Source organism: Sus scrofa, chromosome 12, assembly GCF_000003025.6.
Source record: "Sus scrofa isolate TJ Tabasco breed Duroc chromosome 12, Sscrofa11.1, whole genome shotgun sequence".
NCBI lineage: Eukaryota > Metazoa > Chordata > Mammalia > Artiodactyla > Suidae > Sus > Sus scrofa.
Window position 1 is genome coordinate 18,028,826 of NC_010454.4, and position 20,944 is coordinate 18,049,769.

The 20,944-nt window shown below is 56.7% G+C and overlaps 2 protein-coding genes across 8 annotated transcripts in view; both read left to right on the forward strand.

The window, feature by feature from the left end:
• The window catches only part of PLEKHM1 (pleckstrin homology and RUN domain containing M1), a 51,209-nt gene extending 44,657 nt beyond the window's left edge, over positions 1-6,552 (forward strand). For all 3 annotated transcript variants that reach the window (XM_005668715.3, XM_005668717.3, XM_005668716.3), the window contains 3 exons: positions 2,805-2,868; positions 3,371-3,528; positions 4,291-6,552. In XM_005668715.3, the coding sequence (XP_005668772.1) occupies positions 2,805-2,868; positions 3,371-3,528; positions 4,291-4,396 (328 nt within the window). In that variant the 3' untranslated portion in view covers positions 4,397-6,552. The remainder of the gene's footprint in view (positions 1-2,804; positions 2,869-3,370; positions 3,529-4,290) is intronic.
• ARHGAP27 (Rho GTPase activating protein 27) overlaps positions 8,182-20,944 on the forward strand; it is a 32,983-nt gene continuing 20,220 nt past the window's right edge. Inside the window, exons 1-4 of one of the 5 annotated variants that reach the window (XM_021066832.1) lie at positions 8,190-8,433; positions 8,823-9,000; positions 9,398-9,530; positions 11,059-11,727. In XM_021066832.1, the coding sequence (XP_020922491.1) occupies positions 11,077-11,727 (651 nt within the window). In that variant the 5' untranslated portion in view covers positions 8,190-8,433; positions 8,823-9,000; positions 9,398-9,530; positions 11,059-11,076. Of the gene's footprint in view, positions 8,434-8,822; positions 9,001-9,397; positions 9,531-11,058; positions 11,728-16,231; positions 16,380-20,944 lie in introns of those variants that run through there. The other 4 variants (XM_021066833.1, XM_021066834.1, XM_021066836.1 and 1 more) reach the window with 4 other exon arrangements.

Consider the following 20,944-nt stretch of genomic DNA (forward strand, 5'->3'; position numbering starts at 1 on the left):
CGGGGGTGGGGGTGGGGGGCTCAGTGCCGCAGGGGGGTGGGTTTGGGGGCCAGACCTCAGAGGTCCCCTGTGCCACAGCAGACGCTGAGCTTGATTCTGCTGCAGTGGGGAACTATGGAGGGATTTTGAGCATGGGACTGTCGCGTTCCAATAGGAGTTTAGAAAAGACCAGTTTGCAGCAGTGGGGTGCAGGGGCTGTTGTAGTAACTCGCCTGGGAGGGGAGGCCCCTGGACTGAGCGGGGCGGAGTGGGGGAGCTGAGAGGACAGCAAGGAGCAGGTGTTGGATGAGGGTCCCCTTACTCTCAGAGGACCCAGCCTGGGGCTGCCCTGACAGAGGGGACTCTTCCCTGATTTCAGGCAGGCCCAGGGTCCAGGGCCTAGCTGGCCCCCTGGGCTTCCATGACTGTGGGCAGAGGGCAGACGACAGAGAGGACTCCCCATCCAAACCACCCCACCCTTCCTGCTGGCTCTGGAACAGCCTGTGCGCACACCTCCCCCCGCCCCCATGTTTTCCTGGTGATAAACTGCAGCTTCCTGTTCCCAGAGAGCTGGAAGTTTACTGGGGAGAGCAGCTCGTTGAGCAGAGCAGCCTGTCAGCAGCACCATCACCCATGCTGCATAGCTCGCCCTGCCTGGCCACTTGGTGGGACTTGCCATCTCGGCCCTGGATTGGGCTCCCCCTGGACCACAGCTGAGGCTATGGGGTGGGGCCTAGCCAAGCACCCACTCCAGATGCTGTGAGCATCTGTTTTCTGCTCCAAGATGTTGGGAGCATCCTGAGGCAGGTTCCCAAACTTCCTTAGACTGGGAAAATTCTGGCCCCAACCCCAGTTCCACACAGACACACAGCAAGGCCAGGCAGCTTTCTCTACCGGGTTGGTGGGGGGTTTCCTTGGGTGTTTCCTCTCTATCTCTCAGGATGTAGCCCCTGGGATCACTGCCGTTGGTGAGCTGGAAACCGGAGCTGTGTGGCAGCTGAGCCCTTGTCCTCCGTCCCCCCTCCCCGCCCTCCCCCACCTCTGAAATGGGATCTGTCACACTCAGGACAAGTCTCAGCTCCTCTCCCTTGGCAGCGAAACCAGATGCTTGAGTGTCTGTCCCTCAGCCAGACCAGGGGCTACAGCAGGGCAGAGGCCATATTCTGCGCCTTTCGTCCCCAGCACTGTCCCTGGTATGTAATGGTGGCCATGATGACAACAGCTGACACCTGTAGGCATTCACTGGGTGAATAAGGACGCAGGCTCTGGAGCCAGCTCCTATGTTCAAACCCCAGCTCTGCCACTTACTAGCTGTGTGACCACAGGCAAGTTATTTAATCTCTCTGTGCCTCCATTGCTTCTTCTTAAAATGGGATTAGGAGTTCCCGTCGTGGTGCAGTGGTTAACGAATCCGACTAAGAACCATGAGGTTGCGGGTTTGATCCCTGTCCTTGCTCAGTGGGTTAACGATCCAGCGTTGCCGTGAGCCGTGGTGTAGGTTGCAGACGCGGCTCAGATCCCGCGTTGCTGTGGCTCTGGCGCAGGCCGGTGGCTATAGCTCCGATTCGACCCCCTAGCCTGGGAACCTCCATATGCTGAGGGAGCGGCTCAAGAAATGCCAAAAAGACAAAAAAAAAAAAAAAAAAAAAAAGGGATTAGAATAATGTCAACCTCACAGGATCATTGTGAGCATTCCGTGAGTTAATATAAAGTTGGAGTTCCCACTGTGGCATAGGTCACCGTTGTGGCTTGGATTTGATCCCTGGCCCAGGCACTTCCATAGGCTGTAGATACAGCTGAAAAAGAAAAAAGGCGGGGGGGCTCTTAGTCCAGTTCCTGGTAGCAAGTGTTAGCTGTCATCATCATCCTCATCATTTTTTTTCTTTTTTTCTTTTTGCTTTGCCCGCAGCATGTGGAGGTTCCCAGGCTGGGGATGGAACCCACTCCACAGCAGATCCTCAACCCACTGAGCTACCAGGGAACTCCTGTTATTTTCAATAGACTTTTTAAAAAATATCTTTAACATTTTTTTCGGCTTTATTGAATATATTTGACAAAATTGTAAGATATTTAAAGTGGGAGTTCCTGTCATGGCTTAGCAGTTAACAAACCCAACTAGCGTCCATGAGGTTGTGGGTTCCATCCCTGGCCTTGCTCAGTGGGTTAAGGATCCAGCGTTGCTGTGAGCTGTGATATAGGTCGCAGATGTAGCTCGGATCCTGTGTTGCTGTGACTGTGGTCTAGGCCAGCAGCAATAGCTGCGATTGGACCCCTAGCCTGGGAACCTCCATATCCCATGGGTACAGCCCTAAAAAAAGACAAGGGGAAAAAAAAGGTATTTTAAGTGTATATTGTGATGATTTGATATATGCTTAGGATTCCTCCCATCTGGTTAATTAACACATCCCTTGTCCTCACATGCTTTATTTGTGTGTGTCTATATATATATATATATTTGTGTGTGAGTGAACATTTCTACTCTTGGCATATTTCGATTATACAATACAATGTTGTCAACTATAGGAAAAAATTATTCATTGTTTACTATGTACTAGGCACCGTGCCAAATACTTTGCATGTGTTATTTCATCCTCAAAACAGCTCTGTCTCTCAGGTGAGGAAGCCTGAGGTTCAGAGGGATGAAGTAACTTGCCCAGGGTCCCAGCAGCTGGTCGCCTGGTAGCCCAGGCCTGGAGCCCAGGCAGCTGACTGTCGTTTTTGCCACCACCCCGCCCAGACCAGCGGCAAATAAAAACAAACCCAGGTTGGCCCTTCTCAAACCTTCTAAAACCCTTCTAAGGAAACCTCTTGTGTTTTCTTCGAAGGCTCAACCACAGGAATTATCTGTTGGAGTCTCCTCACAAGTACAGCGTCGCTGACCTCCAGCAAGTGAGAATGTCACCCCTCCCTGCACCCCAACCTCTCTAGAGGGACCTTATTCCTGGAGCAATCAGAAAGGGAGCTGATGGGGGGAGCGGGGAGGCCGCCTGCGCTTTACCTTTTCAGCAGCTTCAGCTTTTCAGCACCCCAGAGCAGGTGTCCTGCTGTCCACATGTCCTGGGACAGTGACTGAGCCCCCAGCTCCCTGGGACAAGCCAGCAGCCCAGTAAAGCCCAGGGTCACAGGGCTCGGGACATTCCTTTCCTCGAGGGAGGATACGGTGAACTCGGGTCAACCCCATTGTCCCCAGCGACCTCTGTGCACAAGGGCCACGGGCCTGCATCCCTCGGCCTCTTTTGGGGAGGTTTTCTTGCCCACGTGGAAAGCAGCTCCTCTCGGGAGGAGTTCTGCAGGCGGGGTGCCAGCAGTGGCAGCAGGCCACATTTTGCAGCCGGCCTCGGGGTCAGCCCAGCTGCCTGAAAGGCCTGGCGGCCTGGCTTGCCCTCCACAGATCGCGGAGGGGGTGTACGAAGGATTCCTCAAGGCCCTGATCGAATTCGCCTCCCAGCACGTCTACCACTGCGACCTGTGCACCCAGCGCGGCTTCATCTGCCAGATCTGCCGCCACCAGGACATCATCTTCCCCTTTGAGTTTGACACCACAGTCAGGTACGCATCCGCCCGGCCAGCCACCCTGCCCCGCCCGCACCGCCTGGCGTTCCAGGGGGGCGGGCCCAACACTGCTGGGGGGGGCCCAAGGCGAGACCTCAAAGGACTCCCCTCCTCCACTGCCAGCCATCCTCCTAGAGGCAAGGAGGCCGCTGCCTCTTTGCGGGGGTGGTGGCGGGGGCCTCGGGCTTGTCATCTGTGGGCAAGTGGAGGAGGGACTGAACGAGTTCCTGCCCTGGAGCGTTGGCACAAGGCCAGGCACGAAGTGGGCACCTGGCCACTGCCTCTGCCCTGCCTCTGCCCTGTAACGATTGTCTTCTGGTCCCCAGTTATCACTCATCAGAAGCTTCTAAATAGAGAAATTCACCCACCAAACCCCATTCCACCCCGTGTGGGAGTGGAAAACCCAACTAGTAGGAGCACTGATTCATTTTCACTAGTTGACCCCTGACCCGGATTCGACCCCGGAGCAGACGTAGGGCTGAGTGTTTTACACGGAGTGTTTTAAACAGAGTGTTTGAAACGTAGGCAAGAAATCATTTGGTGGGACTCAAACCCTCTTTCTAAGACGGCAAACAGCATGGAGAGTTAGTGTCAACAGGCATTGGGGGGCTCAGGGTAAGCACGGTTGCCAGAATGCTTGATTCTGGAACAGAGAGGCAGTGCCGCGAGTTGCCCGACCGCAGGGGTGTCACCCACCAGCCCCAGGCCCGGGAGGCCTCCGGCCCACTGGCACCAGGAGCACTTGCTGCTTTCTTGCAGGTGCGGTGAATGCAAGACCGTCTTCCACCAGAGCTGCCAGGCCGTGGTGAAGAAGGGCTGCCCCCGCTGTGCCCGCCGGCGCAAGTACCAGCAGCAGAGTACTTAACCCATCTCCTGTCCCCACCCATCCCCGCTGGGTTGGCCATTACCTGGGCCACACTCTCAAGGTGGCATGATGTCTCCCTTGTCAGGATGACTCTCATGTGACCAGGGCACAAGCCCACGTGCTCTGGGGTGTGACCGTGAGAGGGAGCCTCAGGAGCCCTTGTTGGCCACCCTCCACCCCCGCAACCCCCATCTGCTCCAGGAGGCGGGGGTACCAGCAGGTGCCCCATCCATTCAAGGATGCAGTGGGGAGGGGGGCTCCGAGCTCAGTGGCCCAGCTCCCCTCACCGACACCACATCTCCATTAGGGCTGTGCAAACACTGTGCAAACAAGACTTGGGGAGCTTTTTCACTTCCACATTCCTGATTCAAAGGTCTAGTTTTTTAAGGTGGGTTTTTTTCCCTTCATGTTTCAACAGAAAGTATTTTTTTATTCTTGCCCCCCCCCACACAAGTCACCCACAAAATCCAGGCACTTCACCCTGAGCAGAGGTGCAGGAACCACTCCACTCAGGCCTGGCCTGCCGGCGGGTGGTGACCAAGCAGACAGGCCACCCAGGGCAGAGCTTGTCAGCTGCCTTCCTTCACCCTCACCAGGCGCTTGCTGCCGACAGCTCCCGTGCAACGTGCCAAACCGCCGTGGGGCCAGGCGGGGCTCAGTCCTGACGGCCCCCTTCTTCCTCTCCCTCTCCGCTCTGCTCCCCACCCCCTCCTCGCCCAAAGAATCCATCACTTTCTCCGTGTCCGAGCCCCTGGCCCTCCTGGGGTCTTGGTCCCGCAGGAGGAGGGGAACGACTCAGAACCAGCATTGTCGGCACTTTGAGCCGTTCTTGGTCCAGGGAAGGGTCGTGGTCCAGCCCGCACCGTCCCCTGCCCTCCTCACTCCTACCGCCGACAAAGCAGCTGGACAGGCCGGTGCTGCTACAGATGCGCTTCACTTCGGGAACACAGCCTGACTGACCCCAGCCGGGACAGGGTGGGCCGGGCCCGCACTGTGCCACAGTGACCCCATCCTTCCACGAAGAGTGTCAGCCCTGCTGCTGAGAGTGCCGGGACATGGGGGAGAAGCCACCCTTGTGGAAGGATGCTCAGCCTCAGTTTATGAAGCCATGAGGTCACCAAACTTTGCTGGACTGGCCCCGGAGGGGCGCTGCTAAGAGACTGGAAATTTTCTTGGGAGCACGATTGCCTTTTGAAGGGGTCTTCAGGTGGAGTGAGAGCCTGGAACTGTTTTTAAAGTGATATTTAGACCCTTGCGGGGGTGGGGGTGGGAGTGGGCTCTGGGTGGGATTTCTCTGTTGCCTTCCCCACCCCTCCTGGGCCCAGCAGGCCTGCCTCAGCCCTGGGTCCTCCTTTCCGCACCCATCTTGGAATGGGGGCCTCAGGTGGAGATCCAAGTTCACTGTCAAGAGATGAACCTACTCCCACCTCTCCCTTGGGGTGATTTGGCTGCTGAGTCACCTGCCCAGCCCTGTGGAGCCGGATGAATTGTGCAATAGAATAGAGGAGGCGGTAGGCAGGTGGGGGAGGGGGCTGCCCCACAGCTGCTCTGTCCCCATCTGGTGCACCCCTGTGCCCAGTACCCCACCGCCTCCTCAATAGGAAGGTCGATCCTTATTCCCTCATCCCCAGCCTCCCCCCACCCAAAGCCAGCATTAACACTCCATCGTAAACACAGCCTGATCAGAGCCATAACTGGCCCAGATCCCTGAGTGGGCCTGAGGTGCGCAGTGCCCCCTGAGCCTGGTTCCTCGGGCCTGTGAATATATTCTGTATTCCAGAAGGTGCCTAGGAGGCAGCAGGAGGGAGGCCCTTGAGGAGCTCACTCTGGTCCAGAGGGGCCTGAGGCACCCCACTTCCCGCCCTCCCAGAGATAAGTAGCATCAGACCCTGCCCCAAACCAAGAAGCTGCTGATGCTTTCAGATGACTTGACTTGTATCCCTTCACCTCCAATGGAAAGCTGATGTGAACCTTGGTAGTGCCCACACTATTTTTAAAATTTCATTTTATGCAATAAACTGTTTCTAGAGAGGGGCCCCGGCCCTGAGAAGTGCTTTGCAATGTACCGAAGGAACTGCTGCCATGTGGGGTTTTTTTTTTGTTTTTTGTTTTTTGTTTTTGGAATGATTTTTGCAGTAAAGACTTGATCTTTCTAATCTGTGGTTTCTGAATCTTAATGCGGCCGCTGATTGGGCAAACCACAGGCCCTCCATGTTTTATCATCTGAGAGCCGCTCCCTCGCTCTCCTCGTCAGCGCTCCATCAACCCCGGGGGGCGGGGGGGAGATCTGGAGGGGGGCAGTTAGTGGGAAACATTTGCAAGCAAGCAGCTTGTGTGCCAGGAGTGGGCACGAAGAAGGAAGGTCATTCTTCAGTCTGTAGCCCACCCTTGCCTCGCCTCAGAGTCACCCACCGCCCCCTGTGGGGTAGGATTTCAGGGCTTTGGGGGAGGTTTACTCACATACACGCATATAACTGAAGCCAGTGCCTGGAATCCCACCAAGATGGCTTCTTTGCTGTGGCTTAAATGTCAACGCACCGACCCCTGAAACAGCAACGTGTGAAACCCACAGGACTCTATTTCCTAGGAGGTTATCCAAGGTGAGAGAAGGGACTCAGGAAGCAAAGGCTTACAAGCAGGGCCCGATTCAGGGCTCACAGTTTTAGGGCTCAAAATGGCCTTTCCTTGGCTGCTGACCTGCCTATGGAGTTCCAGGAGAAGGGAGGGGGCGGGCTGCAGGGGGAAGCCCACCACTGCCCATTGTCAAGACAGAAGGAAACAGATGAATTCCCAGGGAAACCGGACTGTAGGAAAATGGGAATGAAAGACATCCAGGTCTGCAGTTTCCTGTTCTCGAAGCCTTTCAGCCTAGGAGGGAGCTCCCTCTGCCCATCCCATGAGCCCCAGGTGGTGGTGGGCTCTGAGAAGACAACAGGAACCTGTGTGAGGGCCACGGGCACACGACCTGTGCACTGCCCTGCCTTTGGACTCAGCCCTCCATCCTTAGCAAGATGCTTCTGAGCACTTGTTTCTCCCTCCCCCTCTCCTGCCTAAAGGAGGATGGGGGTTTGGAGACCTCAGTCCAACCCCAAAGACGAGGACAGCTCATTTCATAATACAATTGGTGATAACAATGACCAATACAATATGTGAGGGGTGTGTGGGGTTTTTCTGGGGGTGTATGTGTGTGTGTTTGCTGCCCCTCGGCATATGGAGTTCCCCTGCCGGGGGTCAGATCCCAGCGGAGGTTGCAACCTACGCCTGTGGCAACGCCAGATCCTTTGAACCACTTCCCCTCCCACCCCGCCCCCGTGCTGGGCCAATAATTGAATCTGCCTCCCAGGACTCCAGAGATGCCTCAGATCCCTTTGTGCCACAGCAGGCACTCCTAATGTGTGTTCTTAGGTGATGATAACAATATATTGTGCTTAATGCATCTCATTTAATCTCAACAATCCTATGACGTCTCACTGTTCCCAGTTTATAGGAAAGAAAACTGAGATGCAGAGATAAGGTGTGGATCTTGAGCGCAGCCCCAGGAAGCTGTCCTGAACTTACTCTAAGGACAGACTGGGGGGGGGAGCCTTCCTCCCCTACAAAGATCAAGGCCAGGCATGGTGGGAAGGGGGATGGAATAGAGCACTGGGAAGGAAATCTGGCAAAAAGTTGGTGAGGAGGCTTCTTTGCCTCTTGTCCCACCATCCTGGCCCTGCTGCCTCCACCTGCAGGAGACAGCCAGGTGTGGCCCAGGATCCCGGGAGGCGCAGGGGAAGGGGGTGGCGTCTCTGCTCCTGGGGCGCTGGCCCGTCCCAGAGGGGACAGGAAGCCAGGACACCGGGGATTGTCTCTCACAGCCGCAGCCCCAGCCGGGGAGGAAGTTCTGCCGGGTGCTCTCCGCTGGTGCCTCCCTCGCTATATTGTTGAACAGGAAACAGGGCAGCGCGGGAGCTGGGCGGTGGAGGAGGGAGCGCCGGACGCCGAGCCCCGTGCGCCCGCCGGGACAAGTGGAGGCGAGGCCAGCGAGCGGACACCCCGAGGTGCCGGGGCCGGGCTGGACTGGGCGGGGTGTTGAGCTGGGGTGGGATGGGGAGACCACAGGTGGCGGCGGGTCCTCACCCGGGAGCACCGCGCGCCAGCCCCTTCGCACCGCGCTGGAGAGGAAGCTGCGCGGACCCTAGAGGAGGGCCGCGCGGGAAGGAGCCTCCTCTCCCTCTGGGAGGAGATGGGAGGCGAAGGGCCCCCTGTCCCGGGGTACGAGAGACCCAGCCCCAGGCCCCCAGCGCCGACCCAGGCGTTGGCGCCGCCGTGGCTCTCGTCCGTCTCCTGGGCAGTGGACATAGGGCACCTCCTGGCGACGGGTCGGTCCTCGCGCTCCAGGGGTCCTCCAGGCTCCCCACCAGCCCTTTCCTTCTCTTCGCTCCCCCAGGGCCGGGGAAGGAGCCAAGGGTCGGGTCCCCTCCCCACCTTGCCTGTGACCCTGCGCTCCGGCTCCCTGCCCTGGGAAGGGAGCGTCCCTGCCATGGGAACCCTGCTCCAAGTTTTTCCAGGCCCAGCCGAGCTGTTTCGGAAAGGGCCTGGGGAGGACGGAAACCGGCCCGGAACGGGTAATGCCTCCAATCCGGACGGTTCAGAATGCAAATGGCCTGGCTCGGATTGGGAACGTCCTGGCGAGACTGCAAGCCCTGGTCGACCAGTCCCTGAGCGTTGCGCCCACGGGAAGCAGAGGCTCCCGGGCAACGACTCCCGCCCGTGGGGGTGGGGCGGGCAGGGGCGGGACGCTACCCTTCCTTGGCTCGGCTCGCGACCCGCCGGCGACCCTTTGGTCGCAGCCCTCCCTGCCCCTACCCCTCCCTCAGGCCTTCTGCTCCGGGCCGCGCCCCCAGTATCCCCACCGGCACCAGCAAACTCCGTCTGGCTTCTCGCCCCTCCCTAACACAGACGCCTTGGGAGACGGAGGCAGCCCTCCCGAGTACCCCTCTCCCTCTTTGCTCCCCTTGCCAGCTCCGGCTCCCAGAGGTCTCTCCAGCCGAACTCTTGGAAGCCCCGCCCAAGGAGATGGCGGGGACCTAACCTGCATCCATCCGCCGGCTCCGCCCTGCCAGCCCATGGGCTCAGTGAGGCCCGCCCTGCCCACGTGAGTGAGCGGCGGGGGTCCGGGGGAAGGTGGTGAGAAAAGGTGTCCTCTCTTGAGATTGTTGGCTTAGCTCCGGTCAGCTCACCGACGCCCACCCACCTCCAGGGCTCCGTGTGCTCAGTCACTCCGTTTATACCCCTTACCCATCAAGGAAAGCTTGAGAAACAGAAGGAGCGCTTTGCGCCCCGCCGGCCGACCGTGTACCTTGGGTCCCTCAGATTCTGCAAGAGGCTGAGCTCCCAGCTGCCAGTCACAGGCCATCTTTGTGGGGCAGTAGGTGTTGTCGATGTAAAGGCTTGAAGGGACCAGCCACAAAGCAGATTTACAATTAGACTCTGACCCCCTCCCCCAACACACTAGGGGCCAAGCGGGTTGTGGTGGTCACTCCAGGAGAACCTGAGGGGCCCCTGGGTACATCGCAGGGGTAGTCACTGTCATAAGTGCATGGTCTAGGGGCCACTCTCATGGGGCAATGTAGAGGCCACAGGCCAGGCAAGGCCTCGAGAGGCCGAGCCTCTCTCGGGAGGGGGAGGTGGGAGCCGGAGAACAAGGGGCGGTGCTGGCCGATATGGGCGGGCAGGGCTGCAGGTTCACGTCTGCGGTGAAGCCGCTGGGGAAGGAAAGAGAAAACCGAGAGAACCGGTTCCCCCGGCCCTGGCAGTCATGGCCACTTACGCCAGAGCCCTTGGACTAAGCGGGCCAGCGACACTCCCAGGGCAGAGCGAACCCTGTCCGGGCAGGCCTGGGGCTCAGATGCCTGGAGCCGGGTGGGGAGAGGAGGTGCCGAGGACGCGATTCCCTGAGGGCTGTATGCGTCGGGGCGGGAGGACCGGAGGTGGAGGAAGGGGCTAGTCTTCCCACTTCACAGATGCAGAAACTGAGACCCAATCAACTTTGAGGCAAATGTGGCGTCCACTTTATCGTGAGCAATCACCCCATCTCTTTGAGGCAAGGATTCTCTGGCCGTAAAATTGGACCGGTATTATCCATCAGGGGATCAAACTTTATAATCAAAGCCACAGATTGAAAGGGCTGTCTTAATTCCATCACCTAGTGTAAGAATGAGAACCTTAAAGATTATTTCATCCAAGTCCCCTGTTTTATTTACTTATTTATTATTTATTTATTTATCTTCTTAGGGCCTCACCCACGGCATATGGAAGTTCCCAGGCTAGGGGTGGACTCCGAGCTGCAGCTGTTGGCCTACACCACAGCCACAGCAACGCTGGATACCAGCGGCCTATTTGACCTACACCACAGCTCGCGGCAACGCTGGATCCTTAACCCACTGAGCGAGGCCAGGGATCGAACCTTTCTTTGCCCTTATGGATACTAGTCAGATTCCTTTCCACTGAGCCACTATGGGAACTCCCCAAGTCCCCTGTTTTAGAAATAGGAAAGCTGAGCCCCGAACGCACACGCTGACTGCAGCTTCAGGACTCGAACCCAAGTCTTCCGTCTTCCTAGTGCCGTGCGCTCCCTGGCTTTCCGCGCTGACCTCCGCGCCGCTCCTTCTTGTTGCCCACAGGGACAGGCCGTGGCCACGATGGCGGCAGACGTCGAGGGAGACGTGTACGTGCTGGTGGAGCATCCCTTCGAGTACACGGGCAAAGATGGGCGCCGAGTCGCCATCCGGCCCAACGAGCGCTACCGACTGCTGCGCCGCAGCACAGAGCACTGGTGGCATGTGCGGAGCGAGCCCGGCGGCCGCCCCTTCTACCTGCCCGCGCAGTACGTGCGCGAGCTGCCGGCACTCGGACACCCTGCCACCCCGCCACACGCGCCGCTCCCAGGTCCGACAGCCTCCGAACCGCTCGCCTATGACTACCGCTTCGTGAGCGCCTCGGCGCCTGCAGGTCCTGATGGTACCCCCGCCGAGCCCCGGGACCGCGCCGGCTCCCTGTGCAGCCTGGCTCGGGGCCGCAACGTGACCCAGCGCCGCAGCCTGGCGCCTGGCCTCCCCGCCTGCCTGTATACCCGGCCCACCGCGCCCGTGCGGCCCGCGCAGTCCCTGGACGACCTGGCCCGCACCGCCGTGCCCCCTGCCGGCCTCCTCGGGAGCCGGGGCAGTTTCAAGGCCTGCAGCGTGGCGGGCTCGTGGGTGTGCCCGCGGCCCCTGGCGCGCAGCGACTCCGAGAACGTCTATGAGGCCATCCAGGACGTACGCGGCCAGCCTCGGGAGCAACACCCGAAGCAGGTACGCCACAGGGAGCCGGGAGCGGGGAGAAGGGCTTGGAGGAGGGCACGCTCGCCGGGAACCCGGGCTCTAGGAGACCCCTTCAGCCTTGCGTTCAGTTCGACGGAGCAGCAGTGTCCGCCGACTTTGGACCAGCTCGCTCACGCCAAGTCTAACTTTCCCCACCCCAGAAACGAGAGGGATACAGTCTCACGATCGATCGATCTCTTATCTGCAGTCCCCAAATGCCAAACTCCCTGGAGCGCAAAGGTTTTCTTGCAACTCAGTTGATGGCAAAAATTGACTTGAACCGATGTGCGACCCATTTAGTATAAATACTCATGTTTTGCTGCAAAGTGCAAGTAAACCGGATTGCCGGGTGCTGCCTAAGCCTTGCTGGGAGCGTTAGGTCACGTGTGGCAGGTATGTGCGCGGGTTACCTTTCTAAAATCCGCACCAATTCCGACTCGCATCTGGAATGCAGTAGGAGATTGTGGCCCTGCAGCCGCCGGCTCTACTTGCCTTGCCTTTCTCACGTGAGCTTGGGAGTCAGGGAAATAATGGATGTGAAAGTCAGGGGTCTGCTTCCTTTTTTGGCCGGTTCCAACGTTTTAGTTCCTTTTTTAAATTATTTTTAATTTCGATGGATTTGTTTCAGAAAGAAGTCCAGTTACAGCAAGGGTGTTTTTTTCACCTCAGAATCCGGTTATGTTAATTTGGAAAATCTAAAAATAGAGGACGTTTTAAAAACTCTCACATCCTCAGGATCCTTTGGGGGCCCTGACATCTTCAAACTTAGGGACTTTTCAGGGGGTGGTTGGGGGGGGAATGCACAGGCTCCCTTCTGACATGTGCCACAGCTGTGCAATTCTGGGCAATCCATTTCCTCTCTCAGGGTCTCAGTTTGTGTCTAGACGGAAGGGGTCAGGGATGGTGGATGAATGACCCCTGAAGCTTGTGAGTCTCTGATTTCCTTCTTTGGATCCAAATATGATTACAATAAATATCAATGCCTGCCACACGCGTGGGGACTGAGTCTGGGATTCCCAGAGGGAGGAGGAACCATCCTTATCTTCGAGTCCCTGGGTCTTACCTCCGCCTCGTCTCATTTTGGGGCAGTGCTCAGGATTTGAGGCTACAGAGACTCGAATTTGACTCTGCCGGCTGCTGACGAGCTACTTCATTCCCCTGGCCCCAATGTCCTCGTGTGTACAAGCATGGCAATACCAATGGATTGGAGTTGTTGAGAGCCTTAAACGACGTGAGGCGTGGAAGTGCTTGGCAGGTTGTAGGTGGTCCACCAAGACTAGCTGGGGTCTCACCGAGTATCTTTTCCTCTGGGTTCGCGCCACCTTTGCTCCGGTTTCTGCAAGGGGCACCCCGCCCCCTAGTGGCCAGAGCGGAGAACAGCTTGCGTCGTGTGACAGGAGATTGAGACCCGGATCCGGAGCTGGGGGAGTTGCGGGCGGCGGAGGGGGTGGGCGAATCCTTGATCCCAGCGCCTCTCCCAACCGACCAGACAGCTACTCTGGGATAGACGGCCGGGTGCCAGCGCTCCTCCCCGGCGTTTCCTGGGCAGGCTCTGGGCGGCGCACTCTGGCGCCTCTCCGCATTCTCTGTCCTTGTGACGGTGGGAATGCCTGGCCTTTGGAGGTGCACTCCTAGCTCCTCGAGGGAGGGGCCACGGCCTTGCTTCTGAAGCGCAGCCCCTGGCACAGGGCCTGACCTGGAGCCTGTGCCGAATGTGTTAAGGAGAGACGGAGAGAAGCAGTCCCCTGACCGTGAGCCCTGGCTCTGCAGCTCGGCCACCACCCCAAAGCCCGGGACCAAGGAGGGAGAAGGAGGGAGGGAAGACCCCCAGATCCCCGAGCCTCTTGAGAAGAGAAATCCCCCTCAGCAGCCAGGCTCACTGTCCCCCCCTTCCCCCAGCTCCAGCGGTTGCGGCGGGGTTTTGGGGGGTGATGTGGGGGTGGTGCTCACACAGGGAGGAGCTGGAGCATCTGCCAGAGACCTGGGTTTTGGCCAAGAGACGCTGCCCGCCCAGGGCCACTTCTGGCCCTCATTCACTGTGTGACCTCAACAAGTCGCTTAGCGTCTCTGGTCCTGTCTCCTCCCCTGCGTGATGGGTGTAACACCACACTCCCTGTGACTATGCTTTATTTGAGCGTCAGCTGTGGGCCTCCCTTGACCCCCCCCCCCACCATGTTGACAAACTCCAGGGGCGGGGAGGGGGGGTTCCTTCTTGGGTAAGAAATCCTACCCCGCTCTCATCTGTTGAAGGCGGCGTTTAGAGGAGGGATTTCCTGAAAGGTGAGCCTGCCTGTTTTCTCCTTGATGGAGGCAGGAGAAGCAGGTCCTATCTTTCCCCTCTGTTCGCTAAGTGTGAATGAATCGAGCACCTGCCAGGCATCAGGTGAGCCTTCTGATCCAAAGGTGACTGAGGTGCAGCCGCAGCTCTGGGGGGATGGGGTGTCACTGTCTGAGACAGGATATTTGCAGGGAGGGACAGAAGCTTTGGCGCATGGCACAGGACATCTGTGGTGGAGCTGCCTCCCTGGGGTGCCATGGTGCCTGGGTCTCGGCGGAGGTGTGAGGAGATGTGGCACTTTGGGGCCCTTTCCACTGGGGCTCAGGAATGGGGGTTCAGGTGGAGAGTGGATGGTGTCTTGCTGAGCAGGGGCTCATGGGCTCTCGCCAGAGGTTTGGACTTTAATCTGCAGCAGTCGGAAGGCTCTCGAAGGGAGAGGGGTTGAGGAAAGACCCCTGCGGCTGGGCCTCTGAGAATGGAGGAGGATCTTTGTGGTCCCCCAGGCACGCAGTGATGACAGGGGATTTGGGAGGTAGACTCAGCGGGACCTGGTGGCCGATGGGCTGAGGAGGTGGCTGGGAAATGCGGCGCTCCAGCCTCCCAGGGCAAACAGTGGTGCCGTTTAGTGCCAGGACAGCCAGGGAGGAGGAAGTGGAGGAAAGATTCAGTGCCCGCTTTGGCTGTGCCAGGAGAAGGCCTTCGCATGTGATGGCAGAGCCATGGGTGTGGAGAGTGGGGACAGAGCACACACTGAGACAGCCCTGGAGCCACCGCACTGGAGTGACAGAGGGAGGAGAGAGGAGCATAAGAGGAAGACATAGTCAAGGAACAAAGAGAGAAGCAGGTGGTGCTGGCCTGGAAGCCGAGGAGAAGCGTCCAGATAAAGTCCATTGAACATTTGTCAGAAGTGGCCACCAGAAGGTCAGCGCCACCTTGTCAGGGATCACCGAAGGCAGAGAGCAAAGGGTCAGAGGAATGAAAGTGAGGACAGTCTGTGAGTGGAGACGAGTCTCAAAAGCTTGGCAGCAGGGGAGACGCTGTGTCCCGAGGCAGGTGTAAGCCTATGGTGGAGACTCCCCCTGAACTGAAGTGACGGGGCAGGAAGAGGGGGAGGCTGAGGATGGTGAGGAGGTGGCTGAAGAGATGCCAACCCCGGGAGAAGTGAGGGGCCCAGAGCGCAGCGGGGGTGGGGAGACCCGCTTCCTCGGATGGGTGGATGGAGGTGGGGAAGAGTGCCCAGCTGGGGGGCCAGTGGACAAGTGGAGAGGGACAAGGACGAGGAGGGCTTGACAGTGACATTCCGCCCCTGGAGAGAGGGGCCTCTACCATGTAGGGCATTTTATGGCCTTGCCATTCACCCTTCTCTTGACTAGCAAGAGACACAAGGCATAGCCAGACACCACAAGGACTGCAGGTCCCGTGGGCCCTCACTTAGTCTCGTCCTTCCAGCAGCCCGGAAGGAGGCGTGGTAACCCCCTCCCCCCACCGTTTACCCAGTGACTGGCCAGAGGTCACAGAGCCAGGAGGTGGCTGCATTCAGGTCAGTTGCAGGCCTCCTGACCCCAAACCCCACCCTGGCCACCAGGCTCAGTCCTCAGTCTCAGCCAGGTGGCTTTCAGGCTTGGCAACAAGGCAAGCCCAAGGCAAACAAGTGCTGGCTTTTCTTTTTTTCTTTTTAAGGCCTCACCTGAAGGCTATGGAGGTTCCCAGGCTAGGGATCGAGTCGAATCATGTGCTGGCCTACATACCCCATGGCAACGCCAGATCCTTCACCCGCTGATGGAGGCCAGGTATCGAACCTACGTCTTCATGGATGCTAATCAGATTCATTAACTGCTGAGCCATGATGGGAACTCCAGTGCAGACTTTTCTGAGTGCCCTATGTCTGCCCAGCCCTGTCGAGGGGGCAGGGAGGAGGCAGGAAAGCCCGAGCTGCCCAGGGAGATCTGTGTTCTGCAGCTGACCACTCCCAGGAGAGCAGAAGCACACCTTCTGTGGAGGAAGGGGTGGGGAGAGGGGGGAGGACTCTACTCCCCCCCCCCCCCGCCAAGGGGCCTCTGAGACTCCACCCCAGAGGCTGCAGGGGTGGGGAGGTGGGGGGAGACCTCTGACGCAGGGATTTCAGGGTGTGGTCACCCTCCCCGCCCCAGGACGACAAAGAGGTGGGAAGGCCCAGGCCGGCCCTCTGGGCTGAGCCCGCCCCTGCCTCCCGGGCATTGGCTGCAGGGAGGAAGGGGTTCCAGGCCAGGGCCTCTGCAGCTTCTTATGCAAACAGCCCGGGAGGCACCTCACCCGAGCCCAGGCAGCTCCCGGACTGGAAGGAGCCCCAGGGCCCTCCCTCCACCTTCCTCCTCTACCAGGAACTGTGAGTGACTCTGACCCTTCGCCTACAGTCGTGTCGGGACCCTGGGGGTGGGGGCAGGTTTCCCACTCTCCCCGACTCCCCTCTGGGTCTGCCTTTCCCTGTACCCGTCCTAGAACCCACCCAGGGCCCCATGCTGCCAGGCGCCCCACCTCCTCACTGGATCCCAGCCCAGGCTCACACTCCCTGAGACTGACTCCAAGGGCAGCCCCAGGGACCGAGATAAGGGAACTGGCCTTGGCAGACCCACCTGGGTCCCCCTTTGGGGTCAGCCAAGGGGGCCTTCTGGAGAGGGGGCTGGTTAGAGCAGGGGTGGTGGAGGCCAAGCTGAGGGTCTCATGAGTCCCCTTGTCCTGTCGGGACTCCGTCCTTCCAGCAGCTCCGCCCACCCCCAGCGGTAGCCCAGCTGGTTCTTCACACCTGAACTTGCCCCCCCACCCACAACTCACCTGCAGCCCAGGCTGACCCGGGTCAGCCTCTGACCTAGTTGGTGAAAGAGCAAGTCCTTGGCTCTCCCCTCCCATCACCCCACTTTCGTGGCCATGGACAGCCCTGCCTGCCCCCAGCTCCTGGGGAAGAAAGGAGCCCCCTCCCCCGCTGCAGACTTCGTGGCTGTGGCCATGTCCCCACTCCCCCAGCCTGGGCCTCGTTTCTCCTCTCGGTCTCCCGTTCCCTTCAGCCTCCAGGCTTCCAGAGACAAACCCACCCATGGCAAGTGCACCTGCTTCCCCACTTCCTTCCCGCGCCCCCGCCCCTCCCCAGCTGGCCTCACTCTGTGGCTCTTTTTTCTTCCCTTCCTGGAGCTGTCCGACCCACAGTAGGGGGTGGGTGGGGGCTGAACACCAGCCCCATGGCCAGTCTGTGCCAGGTCCGGGCATGGGAAAGCCCACGATCAGATCATGACGTGGGGGCGGGGGGTAGCTGATGATCAGGCATGGTCAGGTTCCAGAGTGTTCCGGAGATTTGGAGCTGGATCTAAGTGGGGTAGGGAGGGGACAGTTGATGTTAGTTGCTGTGGAGAGAAGTGGGGCTGCCTGGGCTGAATGCCAGGGAAGGAAGCTTGCTAAAATTCAGAGACTCTGAGAGTTCCAGTCGTGGCTCAGCAGAAATGAATCTGACTAGCATCCATAAGGACGCAGGTTCAATCCTGGGTCTTGCTCAGTGGGTTAAGGATCTGGCATTGCCATAAGTTGTGGTGTAGATCGCAGACGTGCCTTGGATCTGGTGTTGCTGTGACTGTGGTGTAGGCCGGCAGGTGCAGCTCTGATTCAGCCCCTGGCCTGGGAACCCCCATGTGCCATGGGTGCCACCCTAAAAAGACAAAAATAAATAAATAAAATAAAATTTGGAGACTCTGTTTCCAAATGAGATCATGGTGTTAGGGGACTGCCAGAGCTGCCTCCTAGGCCAGGTGAGGCCTGTCCAGTCCAGGCTCTGGGCTCCATGGTCCTGCCCCATATCTCTGTCCCCTACCTGGAGGCCCCTGTGAGAGGGGAAGCCCAGAAGGGGCCTGCCTCCGGGTCCAGCCAGCCATCTCCCCTCTTCATCTGCACATCTGCGGCATTCCTCACATTGACTGAATTTGTAAATGACTCTGCCCCCTATAAAAATAGTTTAACCCCATTACAAATATTTGGTATTTGGATAGGAATTCCCATCGTGGTGCAGCAGTAACGAACCCTACTGGCATCCATGAGGACGTGGGTGCGATCTCTGGCCTCCCTCAGTGGGTTAAGCATCCAGCGTTGCCCTGAGCTGGCGTGTAGGTCACGGACGAGGCTCAGATCCCACGCTGCTATGGCTGTGGTGTAGGCTGGCAGCTGCAGCTCTGATTCCACCCTTAGTCTGGGAACTTCCACAGGCCACAGATGTAGACCTAAAAAGCAAAAAATAAAATAAAATAAAATTTGCATTGTGGTTTCTTTCCATGCGTTCTGCTTTCCTAGGCTTGCAAGTTGGGGAGCTTTGCAGACTTCGGGGCATCCTAGTGGGCTGATAACTAGGCTGGGCTTTTTCACCTTTGAGCTCATGGATTCACTAAACGGGAGAGTCAGTGATGGGTCAAGACCAGGAAAACTCAGAGGAGGTCCTTGCCCTCAGGGAGCTTCTGTCCAAGGGGAGAGATTGGCAAGCAAAGGACAGTTGCAGTGGCATGTCCAAGGAGCCCCCCACCCCGGAATCTCTCAGGGGAGAGGGAAATCCAGGATCCTCCTGTTGTCCTGGGGGGGGGGGGGTCCGAGGTGAACCCTAGCGGTTTCTGCAGTTTGGCCTCCTGCACATCCTTCCAGACCTGGTGCTTTTTCTGTGGCAGAATTTTTTTTTCCTTATCAATGGTAATTAGTCTTTCTTTTTTTCTTTCTTTCTTTCTTTCTTTTTTTTTTTTTTTTTTTTTTTGGTCTTTTTAGGGCTGCATCTGTAGCATATGGAGGTTCCCAGGCTAGGGGTTGAACCAGAGCTGTAGCTGCCGGCCTACGCCAGAGCCACAGCAACGCGGGATCCGAGCCACGTCTGCAAACTACACCACAGCTCACCGCAATGCCGGATCTTTAACCCACTGAGCAAGGCCAGGGATGGAACCTTCGTCCTCAGGGAGGCTAGTCAGGTTCACTTCCACTGAGCCACGACAGGGACTCCAATCTTTTCAAGTCTTCTACTGGTTCTCTAGTTAGTTTTGGCCACTTTATATTTTACCAGGAAAGTATTCCTTTTTTTCTGGATTTATAAAGGCTCCAGTTGTTTTGAATTTCCTTGTGGCCAAGTAAATGGTCTTTTTTTTCTTTTTTTTTCAAGTTTTCAAAGCTTTTCATAGATATGGAAAAACTGTACATTTTCTGTTTAAGGGATGTAAGTTTCCGTATGTGTCAGATCAAGTGTATTGACTGTATTTTTCAAACACATTTCTTTTGTAAGCTTCTTTTTTGCCCCTTTGCTCTGATTCTGATAGAGGTTTATTAAATTTCCCACGTAGGAGTTCCTGTCGTGGCTCAGCAGTTAACGAATCCGACTAGTATCCACGAGGACTTGAGTTTGATCCCTGGCTTTGCTCAGTGGGTTAAGGATCCAGCAATGCCATGAGCTGTAGTGTAGGTGATAGACATGGCTCAGATCCCACGTTGCTGTGGCTGTGCTGTAGGCCAGAAGCTACAGCTTGGATTCAACTCCTAAGCCATGGGTACGGCCCTGAAAAGACAAAAAAATTAAAATAAATAAATAAATAAAATTCCCACTTAAATTCACTTTGTTAGGTTCTTCTTGTACTTTCAATAGTTTTTGCTTTTTCTTTGGCCGGTGATGCTGTTGGGAGCCTACAGATTTTGACTGTCCTGTCATCACAAATCCTGCCTTTGTGTCACCAAGTGATGTCCCTTTGTATCCTGCCTAGTGCATTAACCTGAAACTCCACCTTAACGTCATGCTTCCTTTTGATTTCATGTTATTTTACTTTTTGCACTTGCTGGTATCTCAGTTTCCTTTTATTTTTTAATCGTTATCACTTTAAAAAAATGTTTTTGGTATATATCACTGGATTTTTAAACCCAAGCTGATTGTCTTTGAATGGGATCATTCAATCTGTTTGCATTTCATTTAACAATTGCTATGCTAGGGAATTCCCACATGGTGCAGTGCGTTAAGGATCCAGCATGGTCACTGCTGCGGGTCGAGTTCGATCCCTGGCCCGGGAACTTCCACGTGCTGAGAGCGAGGCCAAAAACAAAAACGAACACAATTGATATACTGTCCTTGATTGTATTACTAATGGCTTATTTTACATTTATTGGTTTACTTGTGGTTTTCTCTTCCCCTTCATCAGGTTGCTGTTGAGGCCCCTTTTCTCCAGCTGCTGCACCCTCCTCTTCACTAGTAGCTTCTGCTTTTCCCTGGGGCTCCTAATCCACCTGCTCCAGAGGGTTCGCCGTGTGGGGATTCTTTTTCTCAGAGCCCTGTCAGTCTGTAGACTTGGGTATTTTTTCAGCTTGTGGAAATTTATTAGTTATGTGATTCTTTTGCGTTTTCTTTGCTTTGCATGTTAGCTCTCCTGACTGGAACCCCCCAGTTTCTTATCTTTTTCCTCTTTTTTTTTTTTTTTTTTTTTTTTTTTGCTTTTTAGGGCCACACCTGTGGCATATGGAAGTTCCCAGGCCAGGTGTCGAATTGGAGCTACAAGCTGCTGACCTATACCGCAGCTCTCAGCAAAGCCAGATCCTTAACCCACTGAGCAAGGCCAGGGATCGAACCCTTATCTCAAGGTTCCTAGTTGGATTTGCTTCTGCCGTGCCACAACAGGAACTCCTGGAATGCCAGATTTTTAACCCACTGAGCGAGGCCAGGGATACTAGTTGGGCTCTTTTCTGCTGAGTCATGACCAGAACTATAAATCACTTATTTTATGGTGTTTAGATGTTGAGACTTTGTTACAAAGGGCGTTTTTTAATAGAGAATGTTGCTCGTATTTTCCTCTTTGAGTATTGCTTTTACGGCTTCACTTTTTACATCTGAATCTTTGACCCTCTGAGACTAGATCTGAGTGCACAGAGTGAGATGAAGCCTCCCCTTTAATTATCTCTTTT